At 45.8% G+C, this 23,794-nt stretch overlaps 1 protein-coding gene across 1 annotated transcript; it reads right to left on the bottom strand.

Moving 5' to 3' along the window:
• Positions 1–1,209: 1,209 nt before the first annotated feature.
• TFPI2 (tissue factor pathway inhibitor 2) lies at positions 1,210–16,637 on the bottom strand. Its single transcript, XM_036739702.1, is given in 9 exon segments — positions 1,210–2,665; positions 3,245–3,415; positions 4,775–4,954; positions 6,757–6,939; positions 7,539–7,677; positions 7,679–7,794; positions 8,222–8,468; positions 16,043–16,182; positions 16,628–16,637. Coding segments are annotated over 9 exon segments (1,263 nt in total). The 3' UTR covers positions 1,210–2,588.
• Between the last annotated feature and the right edge of the window lie 7,157 nt (positions 16,638–23,794).

Genomic DNA, 23,794 nt, shown 5'->3' on the forward strand with positions numbered 1-23,794 from the left:
CCCCTCCTTGGTGAGACTGGAGCCATATTGATAAAGCCTGCTCTGAGCAGTGAGTCATCACTCCTCCAAAAATGTCCAAAGACTCCTCATTGTCTTTCATCCTGGGTTGAGTAGTGGTTACCTACCTTCCAGCCTGAGCTCCTGCTCACCTTTATGTGTATTTCATACCCCAGCTGGACAGGGCCCAGCACTGTTCTCACACTGTGCTGGCTTGAATCGTTTCCTCCACTTGGAACACCTTCTGCCTCCTTGCAGCCTGACCAATCCCTGCCCTCCCTTCAGAGGCTCTGCTCCTGGGGCCCTTTCAAAAATATTTCTGACCTCCCAGTCAGAACTGATAGAGCTCTCCACTCTCTAGTAAGATTGCTCTCCATGCCTCTCTCCTGGTGCTTGGGCACCCTAGCCTGAGTCATGCTCATGTGTGTGTGTGTGTGTGTGTGTGTGTGTGTGTGTGTGCGCGCGCGCGCGTGTGCGCGCGCGCTCGCGCGCTCGAGCATGTTCTCTCGAGGTTCTCCTTCTTTACTAGAATAAGTCCATGAATTCAAAGAAAGGAAGGATGGGGCAGTGTATGTACTGCTGGACCTGAGGTTAGGAGAGTCCTGGATTAGAATCCCACCTCATCTGTGAAGTGGAGTGAAAGAACTTAAAATACCTCCCTTAGAAATCTGGAAAATAGTATGGCAGAAATTGGGGTCACTCCCCTAACCCTGGCCCCTCCCTCACTCCCCCCCATCCCTGAGGCACTTTGAGTTGGTGAAATTGCAGGAAGCAAACAGACTTTCTTCTGGCGACATGAGCAGGGAATGGTTTGAAAGTAAAATTGGTCATTGCGTCCTAAGAGGTACCTGATTCCAACATATCAGGGCTCCAGCCTCTGTGGTTCAGAATTAACCATGAGAACTCAGGGTGAGACAGGTCTGGATCTGGTGCCAGGGCTGACCCAGGTACTCACCAGGATCCTTCACAGCTTAACTGGTCAGAAAAGCATCAATGGCCGGCCCTGTGGAGCCTACTGGTTTCCTTCCACAATCTGCTTCCTCACAGGCTGTCAGGGGTGGGGGTGGGAGGTGGGGCTCCACACAGTCCCCAGACCCCCCTGAGATTCTGTCTAGCTAATGGAGTTTGGAGTGGGAGAAGGGGTGGCAAGGAGGACGTCTGGAGCTGATCCAGCAAATACCCGACAAAATCCACTGAAGGAAACAGGCATCATTAACATCAATGTTTTATTAAGAACTTGGTGATACTGATGATACCTGTTAAATTCAAAAGGGATTCTTGGTAAAAAGAAAATGGGCATCACAGGCAGTAGCACTGAAGTGTAGACAATGTCACCTCTCAAAGGAGGGGCTCCTAAAGTTGGGAAGAGAAGACTTGACAAGCACAGAAATGGTGACTTTTTTGTCTTGGGATAACAAGACAGAAAGATGAGCAACCCGTTCTTCTGGAGGGAATGGGCTAGAAGGAATCCAAAGCACTTCCATCCCTCAGGTACCATTGCCTTCCTGACCTTGGTGACCATCTCTCTGGATGGGGCCCATGGACATGAGCCCTGCCCTGCTGGGCCTCTGGAATAAGGGGATGAAGAGGAAAAGCCTCCTGGTCAAGGTGGCAGGGTGGAGGCACTGAGCCCCAGGGAGGTTTGCAGAGAGCTGCCCCTAAAAAGGGCTCATAGCCATTTCTCCTCCTCCCCCATCCTGTACTCGGAACTGGTTTCTTGTTTCCCAGGAGAAAATCTGACACTGGATTCTCAAACTGGAGAAAAGTAAGCACCCTCATCTTTCCTGCCCTAAAAAGCCCAACTTTTAATGTTTTCACTAATCCTGAGTCCTCCTTAGAAGAAGCATATTCCAAGGCTGCTTCACATGACTACAGCAGGGGCTTCCTGGCTTTTTCACTCACAAGGGTAATCAGCCTTGCCTGGTGGGCACTTTGTGCTTGGTGTTGGCCACGTGAGAGGCTGCTGCTGGTCACTGGGAAGAGCACTTAGATGCCAGGGTCAAAGGTGCTTGTTCCCCTCCCCGCAGTCATGCGTCAGCCATCTCACACCAATTGGGACAGAGGACTCTACCTGGGTCTAACAATGGTCAGACAAAGGACCTCTGCTTTCAGATTCACAGAGCTGCTGAGATTTGAGGAGCCTCATTCAGCCTGTGGTTTTCTTTTCTCCACCCTCAGAAATCCACTTCTTGAAAACATAGAGTCTGACTCTCCTCATACTTCAAGACCCTCACCAGACCATATCTGCTTCTGAGAACCCAGTGGCTCAATGTCCCCAATCAGTCCCTGTCAAAATGAGCAGAAGAGAGAATATAATAATAGAAGAAGGATGCCCCTTGGTTAATATGCCCTACAAGGGCTTAGTCAAGGAGAGAACCAATGAGCAGCAGATCCTTAGCAAAGAGCTGCCAGTAACAGGACAACAAAAATACAACACCATCTTCTGAATCCCAGGAATGAGAGCAGCTCTGCCAATCCCATCTCTCCAATTTTCCCATGTGTTGCCACATGAGTGCCAACCCTTCCAAGGTCTGTGTCCAGGAAGGGGGCTGATGCGGTCCCAGTCCCAGGGGTTCTAGGCAGGGACATGATCAGGGGAACTTCTTGTATGGCCTCATCTTCTTGGCAAAGCTGAGCCTGGGCATCTTCCTTGGCTTTTTCTTCAGAACTGAGAGAAACAAGGAACAGAGATCAGAGATGATCTAGCCTGGAAGTGAGACTAAGTCCCTGAGTTTCTGCTGCATCCTAGAGAGTGTGTGAATATCAGTCCACACATCCTCATTGAAATGACCCTCACTTGCTTCTAGTCTGGGAATCTCAAAGCATCCTGAAGGCTTCTCCCCAAGCCATGTTATATAGCCCTAGTCCTTGACAGCCTGACTGGCATTTATAATTGGATTCACAGCCTTTGGGCTAAGAAACACAGGCATGGTGGGGCCAAATAAGCTGGGAGGATGAATCTAAGACCCTCCCCCATCTGTGTGGTTCTAGTTTACAAACACACACACACACACACACACACACACACACACACACACACACACACACTCTGAGCTTGCATAGCAAATATGGGGAGAGAGCCTTGTGGCTGACCTAATTAGATGCCCTCACATAGTCTAAAACCATTAGTTTTACTTAGCAAATGGGCTGGCACAGCAATGCCAGGACAATAAGGGGCCCTAAAGGACAGAATCTGTCCTGGGGTAGAACCAGTTCTTTTTGCTCCACCACCAATTGTCACCTGTACCTTTCATGCAGACGTGGGCACAGTCCCTCAAGGAGACAAAGTTGTTTTCGTTGCCACCGCAGCCAGTGTAGGTAAAAGGCTTGCAGATTTTGCTTTTCCAGTTAAAATAGTACCGAGTCACATTTGCTGAACAAGACCCCCCATCCAGTGGGCTATAGCAGAAGTGGGGTGCTTTTGGAAAGAAAAGAAAGTTGAGTTAGAAGGCCTTTGACCCAGAGCTGAGTCAGCCAAGCCCCAAAGGGTGATGACAATCCATAATCCTCTCTACCCACACCTCTGATATCCTAGAATAGGGGTGAGCACCACACCAGCAGCCCCCGAAAAGTTTGCTGCTAATGTGCTCAAGAAGGAGCCAAGCGATCTCAGGACCTCTTCACTGGAAGGAAGGGTTCAGAGACCATCTGGTCCAACCCACATCTGTCCAGGAATCATGACATGACAACAAGCCATTCTTGGATCCTCTACAGTGATGAGAGAGTCACTATCTTCCAAAGCAGCCCATTTCTCAGTGCTATGGCATTTTTCCTTGCTTACATTGGCCAAGCACTCCAGCTCTCTAATGCAGTAGATCATAGAATAACTGACTTCTAAAGGGGTAGAGGGGACAGACTCCCAGGCCTTGGACTCCAGGTCCAGGAAAAGAGCCTTTCCAACTCCTGGCCCTTCACATATCTGAAGACAGCTCTCATGTGCCTCTCCTCCACCCACTGAGTCTTCTCCAGGCTAAGCATGTCTAGTCCCTTCAGCCTATCCTTCTATGCCATGGGGGCCTTAGGGCAGCTGGTTGGTGCGATGGATAGAGCACTGGAGATCTGGAGTCAGAAGACTTCCTAGTGGCATGACCTTAGGCACCTCTCTTTGCCTCAGTTTCTTAACTGTGAAATGGGAATAATAGCAGCACCTACCTCGAAGGGTAGGTGAGGATTAAATGAGATAATTTTCGTAGAGCACTTTGCCCAGCACCTGATGAGTAATAGGTGCCATGTAAATATTTGTTCCCTTCCGTGCTCCAGGGACTCCAGGCTCTTCACCTTCCTGTCCGCCTCCTCTGGACATCCTGTAGTTCATCACTGCCCTTCAGAAACCACTCTGAGTTCAGTCACAACACAAACTCTCCTGCTTCCTCAGGGCTTCCCTTGGACAACCAGGGCCATTTATTATCAGCAATCCGTGAGGAGACATCAAATAGAGAACTCCCAATTTCGCCAAGGCTTTTGCCCTTGCTGAAGGAAAGAGGCCAGGATTTTCCACACACTCTGTGACTGCCAACCTGAGGCTGAATTCCCAGTGTAACTACAAGGGCTAAATCTAAAGTCCACAGGAGGACTTCTGTCCTGCAAAGACTGAAGAGGGCAAGAGAGATGCCTGAATCTTCTCAGATTGTGGCATCCATGAATGAGGATGGCCTACATTTAATGTTCATGCTCAGCTGGGGGGGGGGGATGATGGCAAGGAAATCTCCCGGACTATGATGTTTGAGTTATACCTGAGGAATTTCAAGTATATCGGTGAAGTAAGAGAGTGCCTTACTTTTCACGGGAGCACAAAAGTTCCTGCATGTGGTGGCATCTGGGAATTGGTTTCGATTGCCACGACCACCACTGAAGACAAACTTCTCACAGGCCATGGAGCTGAGATTGAAGAAATACTGCTCCTGGTGCTCCCCAAACTCTGCTCCACTGACTTCCAGCCTGCATATTTTGGGAACTCCTAGGAGAAGGAGGACATGTATGCACCATCAGACAGCAGATAACAACGTATACTGTTTACAGACACCATCTCACTAGATGCTCACAAGAAATCTGTAAGGCTGGCACTCTTATTACACCCATTTTCCAGAAGAGGAAACAGGCTCAGTGTCAGTCAGTCCATAAGCACTGAGTAAGCAATGACTTCATATACGTGTGTGTGCACATGGCACTGTGCTAAATGTTGGTGTTAGAAAAGAACAGAGAGAATTCCTACCTTCCAGAAGCTTACATTCTAATAGGGGAGACAACATGCTGATCACTAGGTACATACAAGAAAGACAGATAGAGTAACCGGGAAGTGGTCTTGGAAGGAAAGGATTGGGAGTGTGGAAAGTGTTCAAAATGGATTTGGGTTAGGAGAGAGGCTTTTTGCAGCACATGGTATTAGATCTGAATCTAGAAGGAAGTCAGGAAAGCCAGAAGGCGGAGGAGGGGAGGGGAAAGCCAGTGAAAATGTTCAGAGTCAGAAGATGTCATGAAAAGCTAGGGGAGAGAGAGCTTCTAGTGGGGGGGGGTGGTCAAGAAGAAGTGAAGGGACTTGCATAAGGTCACACAACCAGGCAATGGCTGAGGTGGGACTCAAGCCCCACAGACCAAAGGGTGCTGTGGCTTGGCTCCCTCTCAAAAGAGTAATACTAGGCTAGTCCCTAGGTACTAATTCAAAAGCACAGGAGCGCCAATAGCCAGACAGGCGGTCCAGCCTCAGCCAGGCTCCACACTCACTATGCATTGCCTATTGAAAGGCCTCGGTCACTATGGTCTGGTTTTTTATGAAGATAGATGGGAGCTCTGCCAAGTGAGTCAGTCTTTTGGTCAAAGAGAAAACCAGTCTTAGTTGCTCCCTTCCCTAGGACCCTTCCCTTGTGGCAGGGACCACAAGAAAGTCACACCATCTGGGAGGAGGAGTGAGAATTTCCAATTTGTCAAAAAAAAAAGGCATTTTGAAATCATGGTCCAAGGCTACAAGAATTAGAATTAGGCAGTCAGTTAACAAAAGCTTCTAGTGCAAGTCATGTGGAGTTGATTGTGACTCACATGGCAAAAGGATTTTATCTAAGAGCAAAGAAATCCCCCAGAGTCCCGAAGCTGATCAAATCTGGGAGCAGCCCCTTTGCAACCGTCCCGCTACGTGCCTAGAGTAGGGCCAGGGGAGGTGGGGCTGAGGTCTGGTGCTTCCACCTCATCTCCAAGGCTGCTCCGAATCCAGAGCTTCAGTCCAGCCTCCAGTGCTACCTCCTACAGGCAGCTCTCCGGCCTCCCTTCTTTCACCAGTACAGTGCCCTCCCTCCACCTCGGTGTTTATTGTTGGGGCCTTTCTCCCAAGCTCCCTGAGGGCGGAAATTCTTTATTTTTTAACTCTCCAACCACTAGCACCCTGGGTGGGCCCATAGCTGATCCCTAATGACTGTTTGAAGGAATGAGCCATCTAGGAAGGAGTTCTGAGAACGGAGGGGACAAAATCACGGGTTATAGGCAATAATGACGGTGGCGGGACTATGCCTGGATACCGGGGCAGGGGAGGGAGGGGAGGTGCTAGACAGGACGGGGGACTGGGGGCTCAGAGCTAACACCGGGGAGCCGGGGCCGGGAGGAGGGCAAGAGAAGAAGTGGAGGTGAAGTGCTAGACAGGGCTGGGGGTGGGGGTGGGGACAGGACAGGGGGCTGGAGGCTCAGAGCTAACACTGGGATGCCGGGCTGGGTCTAGACAGCACCAGGAAGGGGGAGGGTCAAGCAGCGGGCACCCTGTGAGGTCCCACTTACTCGGAATCCATCCGCATGCCTGCTCACAGTCCTCTGACGTCTCGAAGTTGTTGTCGTTGCCCTCGCAGCCCCCGAAGATGAAGGGGCGGCAGCTCTGCAAGTGACGGTCATAATAGAAGCTGGGGACGCGGGCTCGGCATGGCCCATCTTCTGGGGGCAGCAGGCAGCGCGCCGGGGGCACGTCTAGGCGCGTAGGAAGAAGAGAGGAGTGACAGGACTGGGAGGAAGCCGAGTCTGGAGGACCCTACCAGAGTACACAGGGGAGGCAGAGGCGGAGGCCTGGGAAGAATGAGACAGGTGGGGAGGGGAAAGAAAGGGGAGCGGGAGAAAGTAGGGAGAGGGGCAGAGCGCGGGCCTGGGGCGGGGGCGCCCTGGAGGGTCAAAAGGGGCCTAGTTGGCCTGAGGGGACAGGGAGGAAGAGACAAAATGATTGGGAGACCAAGAGAAAGGAGGCGGGGAGGAAACAGGCAGGAGGAGAAGGGAGAGAAGAAAGGGTGGGGGGGTTGGAGAAACCAAGAGGACGGGGAGGAGTTGGGAGAGAGGGAGACGGGGGAATGGGGGAGGGGATAGGGTGGGAGAGGTGGAGGAAGAGGTGGACGGTGTGGGGGTGTGTGAAGAGAAAGGGAGGATTCCAAGGAGAGGGATGGGGTGGAGAGCTGAGGAGGATAAAGAGGACGAGAGGGCCAAGGCTTCAGTGCTGAGCCCGCACCCCGAGGCTGGGCGGACAGGAGCCCTGGACAACGACCCTTCTTCCTCTCTCCCCATGGCCCTCTGGTCCTTACCTCTGGACTCTGGCAGAGGCTCCCCCAGCGCCGGCCGCGTGAGCAGAGTGGACCACAGCAGCAGCAGGAGAGTGAGCATGGTGAAGGGACTGTGTTCCGATGCGGGTCCGAGACGAGGGGATGAGGTTTGGGCGGCGGACGGACTGACAGACTGTAGGGCGGAAGGCGGCTGGTCCGGAGCTCCTGGGCGCCTGCGGGTGCTGGCTGGGCCAGGAGGGGGTTCCCGATTTATTTAAGGGAGTGATCGTCCCTTGCTCTGGGCCCGGCCCGGGGGCGGAGCGGGGTCAGGCTGGAGCAGGGAGGGGCTGGGACGCGGGGGCGGTTCTCAGTAAGGAACTTGAACTTGGCGCCAACAACCAGCTGGAGGAAGGGAGAAAGGAAAGAGATGGCCTTGGTCCAGGGCGCATACTGCACATCCCCTGCTCTCCAAGCTAGGCGGGGAGGAGAAGGGAGAAGGCAAGGCCACGGAGCTAGGGGGAGGGAACCGAGAAATGGTGTGTATGTGGGGGCCGGGGAGTGGAGGAGGGCATTCTCTCACACCGGAGCTCATCCCAGGGAACTAAGACTTCTGGGATCAGTCAGCGCGCATTTATTAATCGCCTACTACGAGCCAGACACGGTGCCAGGTGCCTGGGGTAGAAAGAAAGGCAAAGGCCAGTCCCTGTTCTCCAAGGTGATCTCACCTAAAAACCCTGAATTCGTGGCTAGCTTGCCTCTGTGCCAGTCACTCTCGGTTCCCGACACCATACAATGCGTGGGCCTATCGTTTCTGCTACCTACACGCGGGTGAGGGCAGCTGTCCCAGTAAGAGCCGGAGTCCCCAGCCAGCTCACTTCCAAACTTCTGGGAAGTCCTCAGGCCAGCCAGAAGCACTTTCCCGATACCCGGGATTTTGGACTTGACTCTTCCCAGCAGTCTCCTTGTCACCAGCTTCGGAATGGCAGCAGAGGAGAACTTCAGCCGGATCTGCCCCTCTGGACACCCTCATTACTTCTGGGAATCGGGGGTGGGCTGCTAGCAAGTTCTTGGGAAATCCTGCATGGATGGGAAACAAGGGGGTTGTGTGGTATAATGGATTGTGGGTGGACTCTAAGGCCCCTAAGTGTCCCACTAACTCTTAAGATGCTCTGGTCGCAGACAGGTTAGGGGACAGGCAGCTAGAGGGAGGAGACTTTTGAGGACTGGAAAACCTACACACACAGTTTCAAACAACCTTGGTCATTTCCCTGAGTTTTATTAAAATGGTATTCTTTGTTGTGACTGTCTAAGGGATGGAAAATGTTAATCAGCTGCCCCCCTTTTCCCTGCTGCTCCAGAAGAGGTTCCTGGTATCTTTGGGATGGGATAACATTCAGTGCCCCCTCAAAGCCCCTTCTGAAAATGTGTGTGTGAAACATTATACCCTAATTATCCATTGGCCCCTAGGAACCTATCAGAAAAATGGATTTCTCTAGGCCCTTCTTGAACCTCCAAAGCTCAGGGTAAAAGCTAGAGGCCATGCTGTGATGCATGGGGAGCTCAGGGTCCCTCATACATGTTTTCCTCCTTACCTGGGGACTCTAGGCCCCCACTGAGTCCTAAGCCTCAGATACTTGGCCTTGTTGTTTACCCTCATGGCACATTAGGAATGTGCTTTGGCATCCTTCTGACCCCATCATTTTTGGCCTCATGTCTTGCCCTTCCCCATTCATTCTCATTTCTCATCCTTTCTTGCATGAAATCCAAGCAACTAGTCACCAATCTTGAGAAAATAGCCACTGCTTCCACCAGACAAGGACTAGGAAAGAGTCCCAGGAGCAACCCTTAAGCTTCCTCTCAAGCTATCTCCTCACCAAATATGGTCACACTTAGCCTCCTGAGGCCCATCATGGCAGCCCTTAGTTGGAACGATAGTCCACTATAACACTGCGCTCACAGAAAGAGGTTAGGAAGAGGAAAGGTTTACATATTTGGCCTTCCACTGAGCATCTGAGGACAGGCTGGAAGGTTTGGGGGAGGGTGTGACAAGGACATAGATAATAGAGTGAGAGGTTTGAGGCAATAAGCAAAAAATGGAAATCACGAAATCATTCCTTTCAATGGCAAGATGACTGCAAAGTAGCACAGGGTCACTCTCCTGGAAGAAGGCAGTAATTGCTTCCACAGCTCTGTCTCTAACCATTAGAGAACTTTCCCCATGCAAATCAGAGTTGCTTGAACCATCACATTTCCAGAAGCTGGGTGAGAGAGCCATGCAAATTCCAAAGATTTGGCTGACTTGGGAATTGTGTGCCAACATGGTGCTTCTTGATATGGTACTTCCTAGTTGAGTCAGTGGAGCCTTGAATAATGAGGGTCCCCATTCGGGACTTACTCCTTAGTCTCTACCCTTCCAAAGCTAGAAGGGCTGTAGTCAAAGCCACAAATAGATTTGCAAAATCATAGAACTTCAGAGTGGGCTGACACATACCTGAATTCCTTCTAAACCATGTTCCAACCCTGAGATTCAGCAGATCGATACTCGTGATAATACCATCCCATTCGTTGTAAACAGCAGCCTTGTCCCTTTGTCATTCTGTCTCACACCCAATGGTCCCTTCCTTATTGATGTCTTCTGTTTCACACATCATCATGGTTATGCCCAGCATCCCCCCATCACATTTAACAACATTTACATGTATTACACGTGATGTTTTTAAAGAGGAAGAAGAAAAATCAGTGTGACTAATCAGTACCTTGGAAAAAGTCCCCAAACCTGTGCAATGTATAGCAAATGTGACCTTCCTGCCTCCACAAAAGGGTGGGTTGGGGTCTCCTCTGGCATCTCTCTATCAGAGTCATGCTTTATTTTTACAATTTTTTAGCATTCGCTTTTGACTTTTTGGAGTGTGCTTTTTTTTGGTGATTTTTGTTCGCTTTTACCATTTACATCAGTGTAATTATGTTGCATATTTGCTTGGCTTTGTTTACTTCACTCTGCATCAGTTCATGTAGATCTTTTCAGGCCTACACACACACACACACACACACACACACACATGCACACACACACACGCACACACACACACACATTTCTTAAGCATAGTAATATTACATTACATTCATGTACCATAATTTGTTTAGTCATTCTCCAATCTGTGTTAATTGACTTTGTTTCCAAGTCTTCGCTATCACAAAACATGCCACTATAAATATTTTGGCATATAAGGGGACTTTATTCTTATCAATGGTTTCCTTGGGGCATAAGCCCTAATAATGAAGTCTGGTTCAGAGGGTATAGAAATCTTTGTCACCTTACTCACATAATTCCAAATTGCTTTCCAAAATATTTATACCATTTCACACCTCTACCAACAATGTTTTAGTTTGCCTATCATTCCATAACCCTTCCACCATTAACTATGCTCATCTTTTGTCATCTTTGCTGATTTGCAGGGTATGAGGTGAAACCTCAGGGTTGTTTTGATGTGTATTCCTATTATTATTAGTGATTTAAACTAGAACATTCTTTCATATGGTTGTGAATACTTTGTGATTCTTTTTGGAACTGTTTGTTCATATTCTGTGACCAGGAATGGTTATTAGTCACACACACACATATATGTATACACACACACACACACACACACACACACACACACACAAATATAGTTTATGTATCTTGGATACCAAACTCTTATCAGAGAAATTTGATACAAAGGTTTTTTTTCCCATTCCAACACTTCTCTTCTTATCCCAAGTCCATTAATTTTGTCTGTGCAGAAGCTTTTCAGTTTATCTTTTTAAATTGCCTCTATCTCTTGTTATGTTAAAAAAATTCACTCTCTAACTCTAGCTACAAGAAGCACACAATCTGCTTCCCTTCCAATTTTTTAATAAGATACTTTTAACATTGAAATTGCCCATTTAGAATGTATTACAGAATATGGTGTAAGATGTCAGTCCAAGGCTCATTTCCACCAGACTGCTTTCCAGTTCTCCCAGCAGTTTTTATCAAATTGTAATTTTTCCCCTAGACAATCTAGGTTTTTCGCTTTTTTGAACACTGGGTTATTGAGTTCCATTGCTTCTGATTCTCCCCTGTCTAGTCTGTTTCAGTGATCATTCCCTCTGTTCTTTAGCCAATGCAGCTGGTTTGGATGGCTGATGCTTTATAATACGATCTGAGGTCTGGGAATACTATTCCTTTGTCATTTTTATTTTTTTAAATCGTTTCCCTTGAAGACATTCTAGATATTTTGTTTTCTTTTCCAAATGAATTTTGTTATTATTTTATTAAGTTCTACAAAGTATCTTCATTGGTAATTTGATTGGTATAGCACTCAAAGTATAAATTAACTTTGATACTATTATCATTTTTATTATATTGGCATGACCTAACCATGAGCACTGAATATTTCTCCAGCTACTCAAGTTGGTCTTCGTTTCTTTAAGGAACACTTTGTACTAAGTGTTTTTTGTGTTTTGGTAAATCAATCCCTATATATTTTATGCATTTACAAGTTATTCAGACTGGAATTTCCCTTTCTATTTTTGTTTCTTGTGTTTTGTTAGTGTTAAATGGAAATGCAGTTGATTTTTAAGGGTTTGTTTTGTAGCCTGCAACTTTGCTGAAGCTCTTAACTGTCTTAGTAGCTTTGCTTCTCTAACAATTTGTTCAGTTCCATATTTTCATTTTTTACTTTTGTTAGACTTAGTTTCTCCCTATCCTCTGTATTCCTCATGCAATTAAAGCCTTCAAGGTATCCATTCTAGACTCTCCCCTCTAAGTGGTTTCTAAGGCTACCTTGTAGAATTTTCTCCTTGGATTGTTCTTTTCCATTGTGTCTTACTCTCAGAACAATGCCAATTATCACTGCCCTGTGATAGATACCCTTCCTTCTCATCTCTTTGATTATGTGGTCCACCACTGATCTATACCCTCCCTCTGGATACCTTCTTTTCCCCATTTGCCTCAAAAGCTCATCCCTTGGTCCATGCCCCACCCCCATTCCCCCAGCTGTCAGTTATCTCCAGAAGTTCCCCTTCGCTCCCAAGGTTGGATGAGTCATCTTTTCAAGCAACAAATCCCCTAGTCCCAGCACAAGGTCCTTATTTCCTTCACAGTGCATCCCTCTTCATCTATAGGAACATATGTCAGTGGGACCCCCTCCCTTCTCCAAAATAAGGTCTCCAGCCTTTTGCCTTTCCTTTTCACTCTTTTCCTTCCTCTTCCTCACCTGCTCCTCTGTAGACTTTTCTTCCAGAGAGACCACAAGTGTTATTCTCTCTCTCATCTGGCCCTCGATTTGACTCCATATACACTCTTCCCTCACCCCCTGCTCTTCTCCCTACCTTTTATGTACCCTTCTAATTTTAATGTTGTTATTCAGTCATTCAGTGATGTCTGATTCTTCATGACCCCATGGACCATACTGTCCATGGGGTTTTCTTGGCAAAAATACTGGAGTGGTTTGCCAATTACTTCTCCAGTGGACTAGCGCAAACAAAGGTTAAGAGATTTGCCCAAGGTCACACAGCTAGTAAGTATTTGAGTCTGGATTTGCACTCAGGTCTTCCTGACTCCAAGCTCATTGCTATCTCTCTACTGAACCATCTAACTGCATCTACATTTTCACTGTAGTTCCACCAAACCCCTCCACCAAAAAAAAAAAAAACCAAACCCCAACACATTGATTCACCTGTAGGCAGGCTGTCACAAGGTTCTATCCATAATGCCTCAGGTCTGCCTCGGGATTGTTACCTCCTCCTGACTTCCCTCTGTCTCTTTGTTTAAATTTAGAAAGAAGTCTCTTACTGGCCTCTCTGCTATGACTTTTCTGCTGCTACTGTCCTTGCCTACTGTATTCATTCACCCATCTTGCATTTTTGTTGTCCAAGGTCTTTACTAAGTAAATAACCTTTTCAGGTCTAGTTTTCTTTTTAAAAATGTTGAAAATGTCTCTTTATTATTGAAGTCCATCTTTTTTACATTTGTGGTTAAGCTCAGATTTACAGGGTAGATCACTCTGGGCTGCATCCTGTACTCCATTGCTTTTCCAAACACATTATTCCATCCCCTCCTGAATTTTTGGTGGGTACAGAATAGAATTATATAATTTCAATGTCCTTTCCTTTTTATTAGATAGCTTTTCTCCTGATCATTCACAAGACCTTTTGTTTCTGAATTAAATTGCTAAATTTAACCACTATGTGTCTTGGAGTTTGCAGCCTTGGAATGTTTTCCTTTTCTTTTCTGGAAATGATCTGTGAAGTCTTTCTACTGAAATTTCATTTTTCTGTGTTCAGAAGTTCTGGGCAGTTCTTTTGTATTATTTCTTACATTGTAGTGTTCATTGAATTTACATTTTTATTTTTGATACTGGTAGTTTGATTTTCTCCTTTCTTTTAAAAAATCAATTTAGTTAATGGCTTTTTCCCTTCAGAAAACCAGCTTATAGTTTTTAATTTAGTTTAATTTTTTTCTTTCCTTTATGTAAATCTCTGCTTCAATATTTTGGATTTCTATTTTGGCTTTTAATTGATGGTTTTTAATTGGTTATTTTTCTAGGTGGTGTTGTTCTTTTAGTGGCACTCTCAGTTTATTGATTTGCTCTCCTTTATTGATGAAAATGTTTAGAGATATAAAATCTCCCCTAAGTATTGCTTTGGATGCATCCCCAAAATGTTGGCTTATTGTCTTATTGCTGTGATTCTTTTTAATGGAAATATTGATTGTTTCTAAGATTTATTCTTTGATATACCTATTCTTTAGGATTAAATTATTTAGTTTCCAATTAATTTTTAATCTTTGTTTCAAAGACCTTTTATTGAATATAATTTCATTGTATTATGATCAGTAAAACATCCATTTAGTATTTCTACTTTTCTACATATGTTTGTGAAGTTTTCATGTTTTAATATAGGATCAATTTTTGTGTATGAAAGTGCCATGCACCGGGGGCGGGGGGTGGAGCCAAGATGGTCGCTGGAAAGCAGGGACTTGTGTGAGCTCCCCACCAGGTCCCTCCAAAAACCTATAAAAAAGGCTCTGAACAAATTCTAGAACTGCAGAACCCACAAAATAGCAGAGTGAAGCAGGGATCCAGCCCAGGACAGCCTGGAGGATCACTGGATGAGGTCTATCGTGCAGGGAGCTGGGAGAGGAGCAGAGCAGAGCCCAGCGTGGGCGGCAGCAGGACCAACCAGACTGGGAGCTGGGCAGAACAGGCCCTAGTGCCCTAAATCAGTGAGCTGTGGCAGTTACCAGACTTCTCAACCCACAAACACCAAAGACAACAGAGAAGGTTAGTGGGAAAAGCTGTGGGGGAGAGAGTGAAAAGAGTTCCCGGTTCAGCCACCGCCCTGGAGGAAGCAGGGGTGGTGCAGCTACAGAACTACAGATGCAGTTGCTTCCAGCCCCAGGTCCACCTGGTGGGAGGAATTAAGTGGCAGATCAGAGTAGGAGTGCACAGTCTGCTGAAGATCTGAGTCAGGTCCAGGCTGGTGGTTCTTGGGGAAGGAGGAGTGCTGGTGTGGCAGAGCTGGCTGTATAGAAATAGCTCTGAAATCAACTGCACATCCCCTCAAGCTTGGAACAAAGTACTCTTTACTCTACAAGCAGTCATACCCCCACAAAAAACTCAAAGGTCAAGTAAGTTGGCTGGGAACATGGCCAGGTAGTGAAAACAGACTCAGATTCAGTCTCAGACTTTGGAATCTTTCTTTGGTGACAAAGAAGACCAAAACATACAGCCAGAAGTCAACAAAGTCAAAGGGCCTACATCAAAAGCCTCCAAGAAAAACATGAACTGGTCTCAGGCTATGGAAGAGCTCAAAAAGGATTTGAAAGCAAGTTAGAGAAGTAGAGAAAAATTGGGATGAGAAATGAGAATGATGTGAGAAAACCATGAAAAACAAGTCAATGACTTGCTAAAGGAGACCCCAAAAAATACTGAAAAAAGTATCGAAGAAAACAACACCTTAAAATATAGACTAACTCAAATGTCAAAAGAGCTCCAAAAAGCCAATGAGGAGAAGAATGCCTTGAAAGACAGAATTAGCCAAATGGATTGAGCTAGTGTCCTCTTGGTTGGGCCTGGGCACTTTCAAGGTTCCCAAAGGGATGCGAACTGGGGCCAATTGGCTTCCTGCTCTCCTTGCCTGATATCTGCAAGTTTCTGACCCAGGGTTAGTTCAGTCAACTTGTCCATTGGAAGTTTCAGCATACTGCTGCTGGACTCTGCCACTAGAAGGCTCTCTCTGCAGGTTCAGAGCAGCTTCAGTGCTGGCTGCCCTTTGGTCTGGAGCTTCTGTGCTGGTTATTCCTCTGCAGCTTCAGCCTGAGCTGGGGACTAGTACTGAGCCTCTGCTCTGGTCCTTGGATCAGAAACACACGGCATCTGTTTGCTCCTTAATGTGCTCCCCCCGCCCCCAGGACATGGCTGGGCCACCCCTGGGCACAGGTCCCCTCCTCAGTCCAACCTGAGTCTGTCCTGGAACTGCAGGGTGGGGAACCGAGCTGCTGGATGGAACCTGTTCCTGACCACCTTGCCAGTGTAGAGGTCCCCGGGATCTCTTCCCATTCTGGTGCCCTCCTTCAGGCCCCGGGTGCTGTCATGTTCTGTGTGGGGCCAGACCTCATTCCCAGTGTCCTCAGACCTCTGTCGGTACAAGACATCCTGAGCTGCACAAATGACTCATGGGGATGTTCTGGGTTGGATTTCTGGATCGGCATCCAGTCTCCTGCTCATTCTAGACCTTGGCAGAGGATGTGTGGGGAGGGCAGTGAGGCTGTACCTTGTCATGTTACTCCGCTAGTTTGACCCTGCCCCATTTTGCACAGAATCCTGCTGTCCGATTCCGCCACATGGCAGCCCTAGTGCCTTTGGCCACTTCTCTGGCCAGGCTTCCACCCTTCAGAACCCTGGCACTTTGGCTGACTGTTCAACCAAGCTCAGACCTAGCCCCAATCCTTTCCCCTCTAATTCCTGGCCAGGCCTCAGCCCTGGGGGAGCCTCTGGGTTTCTCCCCACCCCCCCCCCTCTTCTCTTGCTTCTCTGTTAGTGAAGAAATGATGGCCTTGACAACTGGACCTCTACAGATGTACATTTGCATTTACTGCACCTCACTAGGCCTCATTGCCGCAGACAAATCCTCCCATTCTTCCTTCATTGAGTTCCCATCCTGCTCCCCTCAGAATCTCCAAACTGGGCTTGGAGTCGGGAAGACTGGGTTCAAATCCAGCCTCAGACACTTACTAGCTCTGTGACCCTGGGCAAGTCACAGCCTCAGCCCCTGTCTGTCTCAGTGTGCTCAACTGTGAAATAGGGCTGATGATGGCACTGACTTCCCAGGGTTGTTGTGAGGATCAAAGGACATCTTCATAAAATGCTTTGCAAAGCTTAAAGCAGTGTATCAATACTAGCTATTATTACTAATTATTATTATGGTTACGCCATTCTTACCCTCATCTCTCAAAAGAGATTTCACCTCAAACTTTATCAAGAGAAAGGAGGCTGGCCATCCTCCTCTTTTCACCTATCACCCCCCTCAAATCCCTCAATCCCACCCTTCCCCAATTTACCTCCCTTTGATCTCAGAATCCCAGAGGAATAGGTGAGCCCTTTCCTGGTCAGAGCCACCCCCTTGACACTGCCTGCTCCTGCCTCTGCTGGCACATTTGCCAGATCCTCTCTATCTCTAATCATCTCTCTTTCTCCCTGGTTCCTTCACTGATACTTACAAACATGCCCAGGTCTCTTCATCCTTAAGATACATCACTTAGACTTGTCATCCACTCAGCATGTCACCTGTTCCCCCCTTTCACAGCCCAGTCCCTAGATAAAAGCTGTCTACTCTCTGTCTCTTCTTGGTTTTTCATTCACTTCTCAACTCTTTGCGATATGGGTTCTGACCCAACTACTGACTGAAATGGCTCTTTCTAAGATGACCAACAGTTTTCTTTTTGAAGGCTCATTTTATTAATTTGTTTATTGATTGAAATAAAATTTTGTTGGCATTATTTTTTTTACATCACAATAATGTATCTCAGTATGCCTTCTCCTTCCTCTCCCAAGAGTCATCCTGTATAACAAATAATATTTTTTGTGTGTGTTTTATTACTTATTTATTTAATATTTTTAGTTCACAGCATTGATTTTCTTCCCATTTCTACCCTCTCCCCACTCCAAGATGACATATATTCTGATTGCCATGTTTCCCAGTCAGCCCTCCCTTCTGTCATCCCACTCCCCCTCATCCCCTTTTCCCTTACTTTCTTGTAGGGCAAGATAGATTTCTATGCCCCATTGCCTGTATATCTTATTTCCTAGTTGCATGCAAAAACTTTTTTTTGAACATCTGCTTTTAAAACTTTGAGTTCCAAATTCTCTCCCCTTTTCTCTTCCCACACCCCACTCCCTGAGAGCAAGCAATTCAACATAGGCCACATGTGTATCATTACGCAAAACCCTTCCACAATACTCATGTTGTGAAAGACTAACTATATTTTGCTCCTTCCTATCCTGTCTCCCTTTATTCAATTTTCTCCCTTGACCATGTCCCTTTTCAAAAGTGTTTGCTTTTGTTTACCTCCTCCCCCTATCTGCCCTCCCTTCTATCATCCCCCCCTTTTTTTATCTCCTTCCTCCTTCTTTCCCGTGGGGTAAGATACCCAATTGAGTGTGTATGTTATTTCCTCCTCAGGTCAAATTCAATGAGAGCAAGATTCACTCTTTCCCCCTCACCTGCCCCTTCTTCCCTTCCTACAGAACTGCTTTTTTTTTACCACTTTTATGCAAGAGAATTTACCCCATTCTATCTATCCCTTTCTCCCTCTCTCAATATATTGTTCTCTTATCCCTTAATTTGATTTTATTTCTTTAGATATCATCCCTTCATATTCAACTCACCCTGTGCCCTCTGTCTACATATATATATAATATATTATATTATGTTATTTTATATATGTATGTATGTATGTATATTCCCTTCAGCTACCCTAATACTGAGAATACTGAGGTTTCATGAATTATACACATCATCTTTCCATGTAGGAATGTAAACAAAACAGTTCAACTTTAGTAAGTCCCTTGCAATTTCTTTTTCTTGTTTACCTTTTCATGCTTCTCTTGATTCTTGTGTTTGAAAGTCAGATTTTCTATTCAGCTCTGGTCTTTTCACTGAGAAAGCTTGAAAGTCCTCTATTTTATTGAAAGTCTATATTTTGCCTTGGAGCATGATACTCAGTTTTGCTGGGTAGGTGATTCTTGGTTTTAATTCTAGCTCCATTGACTTCTGGAATATCATATTCCAAGCCCTTCGATCCCTTAATGTAGAAGCTGCTAGATCTTGTGTTATCCTGATTGTGTTTCCACAATACTGAAATTGTTTCTTTCTGGCTGTTTGCAGTATTTTCTCCTTGATCTGGGAGCTCTGGAATTTGGAAACAATATTCCTAGGAGTGTTGTTTTTGGGATCTTTTTGAGGAGGCAATCTGTGGATTCTTTCAATTTCTATTTCACCCTCTGGCTCTAGAATATCAGGGCAGTTCTCCTTGATAATTTCTTGAAAGATGATATCTAGGCTCTTTTTTTGATCATGGCTTTCAGGTCATCCAATAATTGTTAAATTATTTCTCTTGGATCTATTTTCCAGGTCAGTGGTTTTTCCAATGAGATATTTCACATTGTCTTCCACTTTTTTATTCCTTTGGTTCTGTTTTATAACATCTTAATTTCTCGTAAAGTCACTAGCTTCCACTTGCTCCAATCTAATTGTTAAGGTAGTATTTTCTTCAGTGGTCTTTTGGACCTCCTTTTCCATTTGGTTAATTCTGCCTTTCAAGGCATTCTTCTTCTCATTAGCTTTTTGGAGCTCTTTGGTCATTTGAGTTAGTCTATTTTTTAAGGTGTTATTTTCTTCAGTATTTTTTTTGGGTCTCCTTTAGCAAGTCATTGACTTGTTTTTCATGGCTTTCTTGCATCCTTCTCATTTCTCTTCCCAATTTTTCCTCTACTTCTCTAACTTGCTTTTCCAAATCCTTTTTGAGCTCTTCCATGGCCTGAGACAAACTCATATTTTTCTTGGAGGCTTTTGATGTAGGCCATTTGACTTTGTTGACTTCTCTGGCTGTATGTTTTGGTCTTCTTTGTCACCAAAGAAAGATTCTAAAGTCTGAGTCTGAATCTGAGTCTGTTTTCACTACCTGGCCATGTTCCCAGCCAACTGCTTGACCCTTGAGTCTTTTGTCAGTGTATGACTACTTGTAGAGTATAGAGTCCTTTGTCCCAAGCTTGAGGGGCTGCGCTGTTGTTTTCAGAACTATTTCTACACACCAAGCTCTGCCACACCAGTGCTCCTCCTACCCCAAAAACTGCCAACCTGGACCTGACTCAGATCTAAGCTGGCTCTGCCCTCCTACTCTGATCTGCCACTTAATTCCTCCCACCATGTGGGCCTGGGGCTGGAAGCAACTGCATCTGTAGTTCTTTGGCTGCACCACCCCCGCTGCCCCTGGGGAGGGGGCCAAACCATGAACTCCTTTCCCTCTGTCCCCTGCAGTTTTCCCCACTAACCTTCTCTGTTGTCTTTGGTGTTTATGGGTTGAGAAGTCTGGTAACTGCCACAGCTCACTGATTCAGGGTGCTAGGGCCTGTTCTGCCCGGCTCCTGGTCTGGTTGGTTCAGGTGCAGCCCATGCTGGGCTCTGCTCTGCTCTGCTCCCAGCTCCATGAGTGATAGACCTTACCCAGTGCCCACCCAGGCTGTCCTGGGCTGGATCCCTGCTTCACTCTGCTATTTTGTTTGTTCTGCAGTTCTAGAATTTGTTCAGAGCCATTTTTATTGGTGTTTGGAGTGTCTTGAGGGAGAGCCCTAGGCAAGTCCCTGCTTTCCAGCTGCCATCTTGGCTCTGCCCCTCCAAAATAATATTTTTAAAGGAAAAAATCAAAAAAGAGAAAGAAAAGACCAAAAACAATCAGTAAAACTAATCAATATATTAAAAACACATTTAATGTTATTTGTTCTTCCTTCTCTAAGAGGACCAATGATTTTGAGGGGTGATGTTTTGACTTGAGTGTGAATTGGATTTAAGAGGAGAAGAGATTTGCACAGTTATCAGCTTCACTCTCTCCTCCAGAGTCACCAAAGTCCAGTGGCAAGACAAAAGTCAAGACTGGTCATGGCCCAGGATGCAGTGGGTGACATTGATCTTTCTAAGTTAAGGTCATTTCCCAGTCCTGAGTTTGTCTGAGGCAACATCCATTCAGTGACTAAGGGCTAAGTAAGAATTGAGACAAAAGATGGCAAAATTTATCGTCACAAAATATCATTCTGGGAGAGGAAGACCCAGAACAGGAATCACTTGCTATTCACACTCACTCTGAGCCATCAAAACCCAAACAATGTGCAAGAGAGGCTTGAGCTGGGGGCTACTCTCAGCCATTAAATGAAAGTCAGAGTGGTTTGAGTTTAAAGAGTAGCAGTTGCAGTGTATCACCACCATGGACCTGCCAAGCTGCACAGGGTGGACAAGAGTCTTCTCACATTTCTTCTTTCAAGTCAGGCTCATTCTTCACCATTTCACAAATTTGCCTTTGATCGTTTGATGGTTGTTCCTTCCATTTCCACTGTTGTAGTCACTATGTAGAGTGTCCTCTTTGCCCTGCTCACTTCACTCTGCATTAGTTCATGTCGATCTTTCCAGACTTCTTTATATTCATCACAGGTCAATTCTTATGATGCAGTCATATTCCACTACACTCATGTACCACAATTGATTTAGCTATTTCCTAATCAATTGTCATCTATTTTGCTTCTGATTCTTTGCTACCACAAAAAAAATTTCTGCTATAAAAATTTTGGTGTATATGGGGACTTTCATTTTATTGATGGCTTTCTTGGGGGCATAACCCTAATAGTGTGATCTCTGGGTCAAAGGGTACAAACATTTTAATTGCTTTATTTCCATATTAACAAATTGCTTTACAAAATGTTTGCACCAATTCTCAGCTTCACCAATAATGTACTAGTTTACCTATCTTCCCACAGCCTCTCCAACATTGATTATTCCTATCTTTTGTTATCTTTTTGTGGGGCATGAGGTGAAACTTCAGGCTTGTTTTTATTTGCACTTTTTTGTTATTAGGGATTTGGAGCATTCTTTCCTACGGTTATTAGTAATTTGCAATTCTTTTGAAAACTATTTGCTTATATCCTTCGAACACTTATGAATTAGAGAATGGCTTTTGGTTTCACATGCATATATGACAACTAACATATATACATATGCATATGGTAAAGCATATGATATATGTATATTTGTGTGTATATATGTATATATATATACACATATACACATGCATACATACATGCAACATACAAATTTACCTAGGCAAGAACTCCCTGTTTGAACTGGAAAGCATTCTGGTAGAAATTAAGCTCAGACTAACACCTTATATCTTAATCCACAATTCATTCTAAGTGGATATGTGACCTTAATATAAATATCAGACTATAAAGAGAAAAGAAGCAGGAATATTTTTTTGCCTCTTGTATTCCCAGCACTTAAGGGAAGGGGAAAGGAATAAACATTCACAAAACACCTACTCTGTGCTAATTACTTAACAGATACTATCTCATTTAATCTTCCCAACTCTGGGAAGCTGTTTTTATTCCAATTTTATAGTTGAGGAAACCAACACAGACAGAGGTGAAGGGCCTTGCCCAGGCTTACACAGCTGCTAAGTGTCTGAGGTTAGATTTAAACTCACATCTTCCTGACTCCAGGCCCAGCTCTAACCATTGATGCCCTAACTGTCTCTTCACAGTGTTTGTCACCTAATAAGCGCTTAGTTAATGCTGGTTAACTTGACTTTCCCATCTTCGCTGCCATCTTCAGCCACTTGAACACACTCCTCTCCCATGCCCCAACAAGTAAGACTAAGATACACCTCTGGGCTCCGGGAACTTTGCTTGGTACTGGATCTATGAAGAACAAGTCAGTTCTTGTCCACAAGGAGTGTGCCGTCTGAGGGGAGAGACGACAGATGCGTTTATTAGGGTGTGAAGAATATATTCACGTCACATATAAAATCCATCCAAGACAGTTTGGCATTAGCAGCTAAAGGTGTTCCAATGGGCTGCATGTGGTGCTTGCAATGATGGCCTGGGCCATGTGAGCAGAGAGCGGGCAATGGGTGCAGGAGCTGCTGTGGGTGAGCCAGTTGACTCGCGGTTCCAGTGAGGATCATCCCAGGCTCTCTTTGCTTTATTGAATTTTTTCCACTGAGGAGTTGGTAAACAGCTTGGTGGGTTTACCAACTGGCTGGGGCATCGTGTAGGTTGTCCTAGGGAATATTTGAACCTGGAGTCTCCAGGACTTCTGAAAGAGAAGCAATGTTTACATCATACAGTTGAGGACCAACAAGGAGCCCATGATACAGAAAGTCTGGAGCGAAGGCTGAAGGAAAGTGAGACCTGGATGGCTGGGTTGTTGTTGTTCGGTCATTTCAGGTGTGTCCAACTCTTTGTGACTTCATGGAGGTTTTCTTGGCAAAGATAGTGGAGCAGTTTGTTATTTCCTTCTATAGCTCATTTTACAAATGAGGAAACTGAGGCAAACAGGGTTACTCAGCTAGTAAGTGTCTGATGTTGGATTTAAACTCAGGTCCTCTTGACTCCAGGCCTGGTGTTATATCTACTGTGCCACCTAGCTGTGCAGGCCTGAGCACCTCCCTGAATTAGACATTCTGGGATGTGAAGGAAGCCAGGAGGTAGAGGTGAGCCAGGAAGGCATTCTAAACGTGTGGGATAGCCTTGAGTCAGGAGATAGAGGATCTTGTTGGAGGAATAGAAAGGAGGCAAGTGTTACTACATCACAGAGTACCTGGGGGTGGGGGTGAGGGATGTTGTAAAGTATAAGACTAGCATGGCATGGGGAGATTAGGTTATAAAGGCCTCTGAATGTCAAACTGCGAATTTTATGTTCGATCCTAAAGATGACAGGGAACTACTGGAGTTTATAGATATGGGGCAGGGGGCGTTGACATGGTTGCACCTGTGCTTTAGGAAAATCACTTGGTGGCTGGAGGTAGAATGGAAGATGTAGTAGAGTGGGGACAGACTTGGGACAGGGAGACACCTCAGCAACTATTGCAATATTCTGGGTGGGAGGGGATGAGGACCTGCATCAGAATGGGGGCAGGGTCAGAGGAGAGAAGGGGGCATATTGGAGAGATGCTGCAGAGGTGAAATCAACAAGCCTTGGCAATAAATTGTATGTGGGAGGTGAATACT

The sequence above is a fragment of the Trichosurus vulpecula genome, chromosome 9, assembly GCF_011100635.1.
Source record: "Trichosurus vulpecula isolate mTriVul1 chromosome 9, mTriVul1.pri, whole genome shotgun sequence".
Lineage (NCBI taxonomy): Eukaryota > Metazoa > Chordata > Mammalia > Diprotodontia > Phalangeridae > Trichosurus > Trichosurus vulpecula.